The sequence below is a fragment of the Corylus avellana genome, chromosome ca7 (assembly GCF_901000735.1).
Source record: "Corylus avellana chromosome ca7, CavTom2PMs-1.0".
Classification (NCBI taxonomy): Eukaryota; Viridiplantae; Streptophyta; class Magnoliopsida; order Fagales; family Betulaceae; genus Corylus; species Corylus avellana.
In genome coordinates, this window is record NC_081547.1 from 4,921,107 (window position 1) to 4,933,476 (window position 12,370).

A 12,370-nucleotide genomic window follows, 5' to 3' on the forward strand; every position below is an offset into this window, starting at 1 on the left:
CAAAAATGGCAACCGACCGACCCTTAACTCCTTTAAATAATGGGAGGGGAGTGGGAGGTATGATTAGGTGTAAACCGTACACGTGGCAGATTTGGTGGTTTTGGAACTTGCGGATGGAGAACCACGGCGACTGTGGATGAGCCAAGTGGCATCCTCGGATAGCGACGTTTTCCATTCTACTTTAGAGGCCTTGTTTAAATGAATTTTTGTTTTTACTTTTCTTCTTTTACTTGTCAGCTCAAATGGCGGCAATTCTTTTTGAGTATTTCTTTGAGAACAATCGCTATTCTAAACTTTCTAGAATTTTTTTTTTTTTTTTTTTAATTTAACATTTGTTGATATTAGATAGCATTATGGAGTAATGTTATAAATTCTCCTAGAGTCCTTGTAGGCTCTTCCAAAATGTGATTATGATTTTTAAAATTACGTTAAATTTAAGATGATTATTATTAAATTTTAATCTATTAGTGATTTTAAAAACCACATCATATTTAAAAAAAACTTTAGGAAAACTTATGACATTACTCGGCATTATGATGCCCTTAATTTTCTAGTCAGACACAGTTTGTCTCTAAACATGTATCATATTATAATGTCATCCATGAATTATTAATTGTTTTAATTTTTTTTTTAAAAAAAAAATGGCTCAATGTTATCTTAACTATCTTATGATCAGTACATAACCGAGAATATGTTTTTATATACATGTTTATGTAATATTGATATTGTATGTTAGTTATAAAATCAGAATACATGAAAATACATGATATAGACTAAAATAGTACCTAATATATATATATATATATATATCGACATTATTTCTATTCTACTTGATTGTTAACATGGGAATGATAATTTATTATATGTGATTTGTTTTTAGTACACGGTTCCGATAATGATGAGATACAACTTGTTAGGTACTAATATCAGTTTCACAAATAATAATATATATATTATATTCTTAAGCTAAATCTATGTTTGTGAAACTGATATTAGTACCTAACAAGTTGTATCTCATCATTATCGGAACCGTGTACTAAAAACAAATCACATATAATAAATCATCATTCCCATGTTAACAATCAAGTAGAATAGAAATAATGTCGAGACCCTTAAAAACTATTAAAATAATAGTTCACAATTCAATGACGACATGGGAAAACGACATGTAAACTTTAGAGATCAAAATCAAAATCCTATTTCTTTTATAGTATTTTTCTTTCTGTTTGGAAATCGTGGCGGCTATACGAACCTTTTACAGGTAAAAAGAATCAAATTTGTCTTATCCTTTCAAAGAAAAAAAAAGAAAGAAAGGCTATAAGATGTTGCCTCGTGTAAACCCTTTGCACTGTTCTTAGGAGGCACGGAAGAAAGGTACAGTGAAAGTTCTAGGGCTTCTAGCACGGTCAAGAACTTCTTTCGTTGACTTTTTGCCAGCTAAGATCTTGCCCGATTAGTTAGGTAACTGAAGATCAAAAGCTACTAATCATGTTGGTTAAAGCTTTTGTCATGTAAGGCAACCATAGGTGATTACAGGAAATTTAACTACAACATGGCCAATAAAAAAATGCACTAATCAAGGACATAGAGAGGTGGTGGTCTACCTAATTAACCCGTGCTTTGATGGACATCACCATATTTACTTTTTTTTATTATGCTGAGCTGGCCTAGAGTTAGTCATTAAATTAACCAAGTCTAATAGGTAAACCTATTACGTGTGTAATGGAAAGTGGAAACTATAGACAGACCTTGGAACCATCGAGATTCACCATCTTTATCCCCAACAATCCAATTGGGGTTTCACTCCCGATTGGCCACTGCTTGTAAATTGCTAGGTTCACCCAATTAGAGTTTCTACCATTGTTGCACTTTGATTTTTAATGTGTTATTTACTTCCAAAAAAACAAGAGGGTCCCTATACCTGCCCTAACAAGGGCCAGATTGCCTAAAACAGATTCCATAAAATTCTTCTCGCATTTATTGCTAGCCATCTGATGATGAAATTACTGAAGATAGATCTCTATTCCTACTGCCTACTGAATCAGCATGGGGCAGGTTTAAGAAGTTGAAAGGCTAGCTAGCACTTTCGAAGTAGTGTGACTTTCAACGGTAGGTAAGGGTAGGGTAGGATTCACATAGTTTTGGACATTTGCAGAGTCGGAAGACAACCCAAAGCAATTATTTACCTGAAAAAGATAAAAAAAAAAAAGAAGGCATATGTGACACATTGCTTGGTCCTAAAGGATCGATGGGCAGTGGGGGGCTGGGGACCAACAAACAGGTGAACTCTAGGGACCCCACAGCTCATGCTCAGATACCTACGCCAGCAAGGTCTCCTTTCAGATATAGGGCATTTCATTTAATCATTTGATCCGCCACTGGTAAAATGGCCGGGATTTCAGACTCCAGTGTGTGCTTTTTGTGCCTTACACAAGAATAACAGACAACAAATATGTTGGAATGGAATATCTTTTGATACACTACAAATTACATTCATTTCATATGGAGGCCGAGAAAACCAGAACACAGAAGGCGTACAAAGCTCATAAACATCTCAAAAATTCCAAAAAAAAAAAAGAAAAAAGAAGAAGAAGAAAAAAGAGGAAAAGAAAAACAGAAGAATGCTTTACAACTTTCGATATGTTTTCAAATTAATACAAACCTCATGGGCAGGAAAACCTTAGCTTTCTTAACTCAGAGTTCAATCAAGCCAGCGAGTAACCCCATCATCTTCCCCTACAGCTGCTAAAACCTCAATGCGTACATCCAAAACCGCCTACAGTTTGCAGCAATAAGAACATTTCAATAGAAAGAAAAGAACAAAGGAAAAATTAAAAGATGTTAACAGTTAAAAGATGTAGCAGTTCCATACACAATGTAGAATGTAGAGCATTCGCATGCGAGGATATTAACATAGAATTAATGGAGGCGTAAATCCTCCAACCCTTAAATCATTGTGTTGAGAGTGCAGATCCAAGTTGGACTAACTAAATTCCTTGGAGTCTTATTAAATTGAACTTGGGTCAGAATTTCTTTTTTTTAAAAAAAAAAAAAAAAAATTAATCACCAATGGCTGTTAATTATCTTATTTTGCATGTGTCAAGAAATACCAGCACAGCTAGTTGATAGCATATGCAATCATATGAAGCAATAAATGAACTTACTGATGGATTTCTACAATTAACCAGCCGACATTCATCCAAAGGACCTTCCAACATCCAACTCTCCCAAACATCAAAGCTGTGACTAGCAAATACGAATTCCATTCTTCTATTAATCTGCCACGTCAAAATAGAAACTGCTTAAATTACCAAATAGCAAGAACTTTGAAAGTATGAGTGATTCTAAATCATCAGGCAGTCAGCAATAGCATAAATTGTCAGATCCAACTGACAGCTAAGGGCTTCTCCTCGGCATTCAAATTGATAACGCACAAAAATCCAACATTAACAAGCAACACTTTTAAGCACTCCAATGATAATTCCAGGACAACATACTCCATGTATAATTTCGTATTACCTGCAATAACTTTCCACCAGCAGAAAATGATCGCAAACCAATTGTGTCCTGAAGAAAAGCCATCCATATAATGATATCAGCTAAACAGGATTGCAATTAACATGAACAATTTAAGCTAGCTATCATTAACTGAAACCTTTTTCCAGCATAAACAAGATAAGTTCCAGTCAGCTAACCTTGCTTCTGAAAGCAACGAGGAACTGTGCTGCAGGATCTCTTTTGGTTACATTTGACATAGTATCTAGGAACCAACCACCACCTCTAACTCTTTGCCTTGAGACATGGAGTGCAGGACGATCTCTTGCATACAAAGCTACAACATACCCATCCTTTAACAGTTCATCAGACTTTCCACTGAGCTTCTTGCTTGATTTTGAAAGCTGGCCAGAAGTCGATTCTTGCATTGATTCTACTGATGTTTTCCTATTTCTTGATTCTTCAGGGGAAGCAAACCGGGAACTGGAGCTTAACGCTTGATCTGTACCACTCATTGCAGTATCATCTTCTCGAATCAAGGTATTTTCCTTTTCTAGTATTGAGGGGTCATCTGATTTTGGCTGGGATTTTTGACGTGTATGCCTCTTCTTAGCCTTCTTACCTGATCTGCTGCGCCTTCCTTCAGATCGGGTAACAGTATTTTGAGACAAACCTGAAACCTGCTGCGGGATAGGAGACTCTTTGGATTTATTAGTACCTTTCTTCTGGGAGCTTTCTGGACTTACGAGCACATCATCTGTCAACTGCTCGCTAACTGAACCCTGCAGAGCACTTTCTTTGTCTTGCTTATCAGATTGTTCATTTTCATCACCTATTTCACTTTCCTCTTCTTCCTCATCAGAAAAGGCACTCTTTGGAACAACCCCATCAAAGAAGAATGTCTGCAACATAGAAATAGTTTTCTCCCTTATCTCCATCCATACTTCTTCACTATAGTCCGCACTTCGTGGAAGAATCAATACATTGGGCATCTCCTTTACCTGAAGCACAGCATGATAAGATACATTAGTGTCACCTCATATACTATTTTCCTCGTGGCTCTGCCTGCATATCTGTCAGCATATCTGTCATAGGGCTATATGAAATAACTTTACTTGGAACAACTTGTTGCAACTTTAGCAAATTTCCTACCATTTCTTCTTTGTTTGTTTGTGTACTATTATAATGATCTACACCCAACCTGAAGCAGGTAACCTATTGGCATTGCCAATTCTAATTTCTATTGTTTCAAGAAAATCTCGTTCATTTTAGATGAAGCTAAATGCTTGTAAAACACAATCCCAACAGCATCCCTAAGCACCATGCAGTTTCTTAGTTAGAACAACAGGGTCAATTATTAGCTCAAAGACAGTTTTATGATGAGTTAACAAAGTAAATGGCCAATAGATTATTTCACTTCAACCAAGAAGCAATGAATGAAAAGTAGATGATTCAAGTTTAGGAGTAGGCAAGGTAGAAGCTTCAGCAAGTAATAAAATACAAACACAAAATCATGTGTGCACATAGAGTGACATATTTACATAAACCCACACAGACTTAGCAAAGGGCAAGATACAAAATTGATTGAGAGATGATGCAAGGACCATAGCAAAAACAATATACACTCTTGTCTTTTACTTATTTCCTCAGATTCTCACTATTTTATAGAGAAGAGATGCAGCAGCACACCTCTCCCTCTCTATGTCTCTCACACACAAACATGCAGGCGTGCGGGCATATCTGACATTGTATGTGGGACTGGACACCATAAGCATTTTAATTACTCTCAGAATAACAATAAACCACAACAGAATTTTTCTGTATTTGGTGCAAAGTGGGAGAGATTCTCAAGCAAGCATGCACACAAGTGCATCTGCACACGCATAATTTTGAATAAGTTCATAAATATACACTAGTTACAATACCCAGGCTTCCATCCATTGTGGCCCTTCAGCACCATCCAGAGCACAGCCAGCTAACGTGCCATCAATCAAAAGCTGCTTCACAACACAATCATCCAGCAATTGACTGCTACCCGTATTCACAATAAATGCCCCTGTGGATTGAAAAAAAAATCGTTTCACACTAAAAAAATGAGAAAATGAAAAAGGAAAAGGTAACACACTAAACTTGTGGTAAAGAAGGATCCCAAATGATGAAAATACATATACCAGGCTTTATATGCTGCAAGCATTCTGCATTAATGATCTGAACTGTTTCATTTGTCAGAGCACAGTGAAGTGAAACAAGGTCACTTGCAGCAAGTAAATCATTAAGAGTATCCATTCTTCGGGCAGCAGGAGGAAAAGTTATCGAAGACCTGCTTACTTTTCCTTTTCCCTGAGCAGATGTCGTTTCGGACAAAGTTTCAGTACAAATATAATTTCATATGACGAAGTGGACAAGGATTAATTTCAACAATGGATCACATACAAAGTGATAGAAACACATGCTTTATTTAAGTAAACACTTCCATAGAGCTCGACAGTAATCCATTACTCTATTTTTTTTTATCCTATTTATTTCAGTTCGACCAATTATAGCATATCATTGTTCTATCCAATATGTACCTCCTTAACATCTGCATAAGCGCGTTTTTAGCTACTAAAACTTTGATTTGAACTCGGAAGAAACAAAGCCGCGCATTTTTTGCCAAAGTACAACAGGGCATAACAATAATTATATAAACCCTATCTGATTCCCACTTCATAATCATGAAAGATAAAGCACATATTGAGCTGCAAAAGCATCTATTCAAACAAGATGTACCCATTTCCATCTGATTCATAGCCCATTGACATCAAAATGAAGCACATCTTGCTCTGAGCCATCTCAAATAGAAGCACACCTAGCAAAATTTGCTCAAATCCAACTATTTTCAAACACCAAAACTCTAACTCTTATCAAATCCAACCCTCACAAACATCAAAAGAAAGCACATTCTAAGCTACACGAAATCATCCAAAACCAAGATTTACAAAAAAAATAAATGAGAAAGATATACAAATATTATTAGAACAGAACTGAATGACAATAGTAAAAATTACTGAATGTAAGAAATTCGAACCTCGTGAACATCAAAATAGAGCACGCTCATCTTGAAGGCTAAGCTCCTCGTAGCCAAAGACCTAGCCGACGCAGATCTACCTACGATCCCCAGAACCAAGCCTCGGCACCGTCGCATTCCTCGGCAAAGGGGCTGCACGGAACCTAGCCATCCCGAAGCCGAGAGCGTCTGGCGCGAGAGCAAATGCGTCCGGCGCAGCAAGCCGAGGAAGAGCGCCATGACCGTGTCCGCGATCTCCTCGGCTCGCGAGGCGTCGACGTGGACCAGGCGTAGCCCGAGGTCCGCGGCGAGCGCGGAGTCGACGCCACGGTCAGCGGAGCCAAGGCAGAGGATGAGCTGGTAGGGTCGGAGGCGGCGCTGAGCGGCGCGTGGTAGGTATGCGAGGGAGTGGAGAAGAACGGCCGCCGCCGACTCGATCTTGCCCTCGGCCAAGCGGCCGAGGGGCACGTGCTCCACGGCTGCCACGCCGGCTAACGAGTCTTGTTCCAAAGCGCAGTCTTCGATGCAGTTTAAGGTGACCACCAAGGGGAGTGGTGGCGCAGGATTGTTACGGTGTGACATTGCCGCAGAGGATCTAAGATTAGTGGTGCTCATCATCGTCGTCTTCTACTACTACTCCCTACTATGTCGAATTGCCTACGTTGTTCTCTGGAGAACGCGGTGGTTAGGGTTTATGGTTGTAATTTTTGGGCATTTCTGAGGGTAGTAGGGGTGTAAGGGTGAGGGGTCGTTTTTTGGTTACTCCTGCGCTCTTGGAGAGGTTGAAGTGTCTCTCTGGTCCCCTGGCTGAGATCCCACCCTAGTCGTCTATCACAGTTTCACTCAACTCTTTCTCCAGGAGGTGCCCTTGGGATTTTTTAAATCACGTTCACGTCCCAATTTTGTTCGCAACGCACCAACATATTTGCCTTTTGAGCTGTAGAAAGAAGCATATTCAAATTTCAATTGTTTTCGAGCTGTAGAATATCCTGGCCGCCAAATAAATAAAAAATAAAAAATAAAAACCACACGCACGAAAGCACACATTTGGATTTTGGACCTGTCTGACAAAAAAATGAGTTTTAACAAAAATCAAGGAAAAAGGAAAGTCAAGAATTGTAAAGAAGTTGCTTTAGGCATCTGTGAAATTCCCGTTTGGCAACGCTTTTTAAAAAGCGTTTTCTACGTTTAAATACTTAAAAAACATTTGGCAAGTGTTTTAGAAAAACATTTCAATATACGCTGGAAAATGTTTTACATTTTACAAATATCTATTATATCTTAAGGTCTATAAGTTCTATTAATTGAAGAGAATCTACATTCTAAACCCCTTAGGTTTTATTTTTAATTGAAGAGACTTGTGAATCGTAAATTCGTAATGATAAAGAAACCTAAATATTTGACATCAAAATCACCCAAAAAAACAAGGTGGTTTACACACAATTTACAATAACCAATGTTTCCATGGTATGAATGGCCTACCCACAAGACATACGGAAATTAGATCACCAATTCTCCCAAGCAGGTAAACACAAATTTTATCACCATAGAAAGTGAATCACTAAGAACCATATAAACAGTGTACTCGAACCATATGAACAGTTGTACTCGGTCCAAATACAAAAAGCTGATTACACTAAAGAACTGAAAGAATAATGAGAACCATCAAAAGTTAAAGAAAGAACACAATCTAACATTACCTACCAAAAAACCCATAATAATAGACATCACTGAAAACCGTCAAAACACCTAAAATTTTTACAAGACGCGGATATATATAGATATATCTTCACTTCACAGAGGCAAGTTAAAACTTCACAGGCCTATGCTGGCCACTGAACAAGTCTCTTTTAATTCCCGTTGGCTCAACTGTTGTATGTTCATGACTCTGAAGGCTGTACTTGTCCAAGGATTGAAGCAAAATCATATTACATCCAACTCCATTCTTCATTTGAAACAACAAATTCATGGCGAATAGGGTTGTAGGATGAGAGACTTAAGAAGTGTCTCCAAGAGGTTTATGGAAACAGAGAAACTACTCACAAAAAGCCTATACAGCTACCACCTCACCAACAATAAGCTCATCCCTAACAGGATACTTCAACTAATTAGTGTCCTCCTGCTTCTTCGTCAGAATCTCGAAATCCACCTCTCCCCCCCAAAACCAGAATAACAAATTTCCTCTTGAAATGATCCGGTTCAGAAAAACCTCCTCCTAAAACCCCTAGTAGTGGCTTGATATGAACGCATGAGAAGTCCAACACCAATTCCAATCCCGAGACACATCCCAAGACCAATTCCAACACCAACTCTAACACCAGCATTAAACCATGAGAGTTGGCCATCCTCACCCGGGTACATGTCTTCAGGGTAAAAGCCATGTCCAAGCTTCCCATCAGACTCATGATCATCAGCTTCTGATTCTGTGATCTGCAAAAGCCCCAGCAAGGATTATAAATTAGTCAATATAGAAGGAATTGTGTTTTATTTTCAAATTTCAAATTTGAACTCAAACCCACAGTCCTTAGCCTAACATGGAGAGTATCAGAAAACAAGAATGAAACAAATCCATACATCAATGCAATATATATGTCACATTTTTTTCCATCCATAACAAAAGAGAAATGCCATATACTTTACAACTATTTTACTGGGTTGATGTAGCACAGTGCCTTTTAGCCCTTAGATTTTTTTTTTTTTAAGTACTGATCACTGCCACATTATACTGAACAAAAAAAATAGACTAAGGTTGTGACTGAGCTTAGAATACCCTATATTACATTGAATTTCCATAGTTTTTTTACGCCTGGTTAAGCTGTTAAAAGTTAGCTTATAGCAGCTCCATTTGTTGAGAAAGGTGAAAAATTCTGGAGACATAAAGTAAACTAACATATTCAAGAAGGGCAAAATCATTGGCTTCCAAAGCCGAATAGACCACAGGGGAAAATAGAAAAAACCATTCATCCATAGAAAAAACCCTTCATCATTTGTTTCCATATAGAAATCCTAATTTTATTTAAGCTTCATAAAGATGGTTTGACCGCTAGTTTATGTTGTTTATCTCAGTTTTTCAATTAGAAACACTCTACGAGTGATTTTTCTTTTGTTTTCCTGCAAATCCTTGAATTTCTTGGTTTTGTGGAAGAATTGTGAGTTGCATGTTTGTCAATTTTGCAACCCACTACACCACGATGCATCACATTTCTAAGATTACAGGACACGTTGATACTGTAATGTTATATTTAACATACTAAAAGCAAAGTTCAGAGTAGGTAACAACACCAGCTTTCACACATGAAAATACATTACAAGTTTGCAATAACATTCCTTAATGTTTTCATATTTAAATACTAAAAGCAAAGTTCAGAGTAGTTAACAAGACCAGCTTTCACACACGAACATACATTACAAGTTTGCAACAACATTCCTATCTAAAATCACCAATGCCCAATGTAAACCCAAGTTTAGTTTCTTGTCAACTATTTAATCGTGCACTTGATATAAAGCTTCCAACGAATTACTGGAAGTCTGGAACATTTCTACAATGAATATCAGCTTGACCCAGAATATATTTCTACTTCCGACACGAATAGAGCAAATCATCAAGTTATTTTACAATGTAATTCAATTAAGTTCTCATTGCCATCCTAAATCAAACAAAACTATAATATGAATACCTGCACTTTTCGGTGCCGAACCAACCCATTACCATTCCGCTGCACTTCCTCGTCCTCTGGAATCGCATCGAGGACAGCGTGCCTCACCGGCTTCCGCCTTGGACTCATCTGAATTGTCTTCGTCAATATCACAGGCACACCCGAGCAACACCCGGCGATATAAACCTCAAATGAGGGCGCCGAAACCCCGAGCTTCGGCTGAAAAAACGCTGACGAACCCGACCCAATTGACGCAGCCATATAACAGTCCATACTCCACCCGGTCCTCGCGTCGTTGTCCAAGCCCGAACACCCGTTGCCCCAATTCGTCTCCATTCGCTCCATGGAGCCGCACAGAATCAAGTCCTGGTTCTCGTGGACCTCGAACTCGACCCCGCCGGTGACCCGGACGCTATCGGTGCTCACGTAGGTCACCTCGGACGAGTCCTTGTCGACTCGGTCGCGTCGGAGGGTCAGCGACGCGGACTCCGACGCAGGAATCCGGGAATTGTTAATCTCGAGCAAGATACCGATCTCGGGGCGTAGGTGGCGGAGCGTGAGTTGACTCGGAACGCTGTCGATCACGCACGGAGCGATCCGCACGTAGAAGAGCCGGATTTCGAACCACGCCGAGTGGTTCAGATACGGTCCGTTTGAGAAACCATACGAATTCGAGATCGACATTAACGGTTCCTTGTCCAATTGTTCCATAAATCCCCGTAACTTGAAATTTCCAGAAAATTAGGGCTCTGACAGCAATCACCGGAAGTTACATGTTTGCAAATACTGGAAGATTCTCTCTCCCTCTCTCTTCTTTTCCAACTCTAGATTTCCGGAAAACAAGATTGAACGAAACAGAAAGAGATTATTACTGAGAAGCGATCCCTAGTCAAGGGTTTTGGTTCCTCTGATTTTCTCGGGTTTGCGGAGAGATACAAGTTAGAGAAGGAGTCAAAACACTAGAAAAGTGGAAATGCGATACACGCGTCGTTTTGGCGGTTTTGAGCTGGAGTTAACGACGGCTAAACGGCGTCTAGTGGTTTTGGGCTTAAGTTTGGATGGGCGTTTAATGTCTTGTCACCATCGGTCCATAGCATTCATCCGTGGTGCACCCGCAGGGTTTAGGCCTTGTTAGGTTTCATTAAACCAAAGCCCAGCCCGCTCAAATCGCCTACAAACATCCAAAGTACTAGTTTTGTTTATTCTCCCAAGAAATAAATTCTCTATGTAGGGGTCTCTCTCAGGAGTAAGATCACATTGTCTTCTAGGTTTGCCCTACTACTTCTTTGTTTTTGCTGTTAATAAATTCTTTCTTTAAATAAATTTTTTTTTTTAAAAAAAAAAAGGTTTCAGCTGGGGCAGTAGGAAGCACATAGTCACAACTACTAATCATGAATTATAAGAAGAAATGAAAGCCAAATGATGTATATCATTATTGCTCTTGAAAGTTTTGAACCTCCAAATTATTCTCACAGTTTTCTTTTGTTTTCTGATTTATTTAATTAGAGGTATGCATAATTAGTTAAGAGGGATGAGCCATTGATTAAAAAAAAGGGTTAAATACCAAATACCTCCCTGGAGTTTGGTAACTTTATTTTTACTCTCCTAGGGTTTTATTTTTATCACAGGACTCCCCTGGGGTTTTGAAAAATGACCAAGTTAGTAAATAAAAAAAATTAAATATGTGCCACGTGTCAACATCTGATTTGTCCACGTGTCAGTCATAACGATCAACTAATGGATGGACTAACTTGGTCATTTTTTAAAACCCAAAAAAAGTCCTATGATAAAAATAAAATCCCAAGAGAATAAAAATAAAATTACCGGACTTCAAGAATATTTGGTATTTAACCCTTAAAAAAAAAAAAAAAAAGGGTGATGAGCCATTGGGAATTCTGAAAAAATTTGAGCCTTAGAAAGCCTAACGTATCCTAGTGGGCCTCATGCTGTCAGTATTGCAAACTAGGCCGGCTACTTTACTCCCACTTGCCGGACAGGAAATGATTCGAACATCAATGTCAACCCTATCAAAACACAAATCTTAAAAGGAGAAAAGCTCCTTATTTGTTCTTTCTATTTCAAATTTCATGGCCATAAAAAAAAAATTAAAAAATTAAAAAATTAAAAAAAAATTAAAAAAGAAAAGAAAAAAAGGTCATTCGCTTTCCATGGA

General features: G+C 38.4%; 1 protein-coding gene across 1 annotated transcript; it reads right to left on the minus strand.

Annotated features, from left to right (window-relative positions):
* Positions 1-2,483: 2,483 nt before the first annotated feature.
* Positions 2,484-11,152, minus strand: LOC132186312 (C-terminal binding protein AN-like). The gene is made up of 9 exons (XM_059600218.1): positions 10,219-11,152; positions 8,751-8,971; positions 6,563-7,151; positions 5,667-5,835; positions 5,421-5,551; positions 3,696-4,496; positions 3,520-3,567; positions 3,165-3,278; positions 2,484-2,776 (listed from the first exon to the last, which is right to left on the minus strand). Exons 1-9 carry the CDS (start codon positions 10,906-10,908, stop codon positions 2,702-2,704), a joined length of 2,838 nt encoding a protein of 945 aa, XP_059456201.1. The 5' UTR covers positions 10,909-11,152; the 3' UTR covers positions 2,484-2,701.
* Between the last annotated feature and the right edge of the window lie 1,218 nt (positions 11,153-12,370).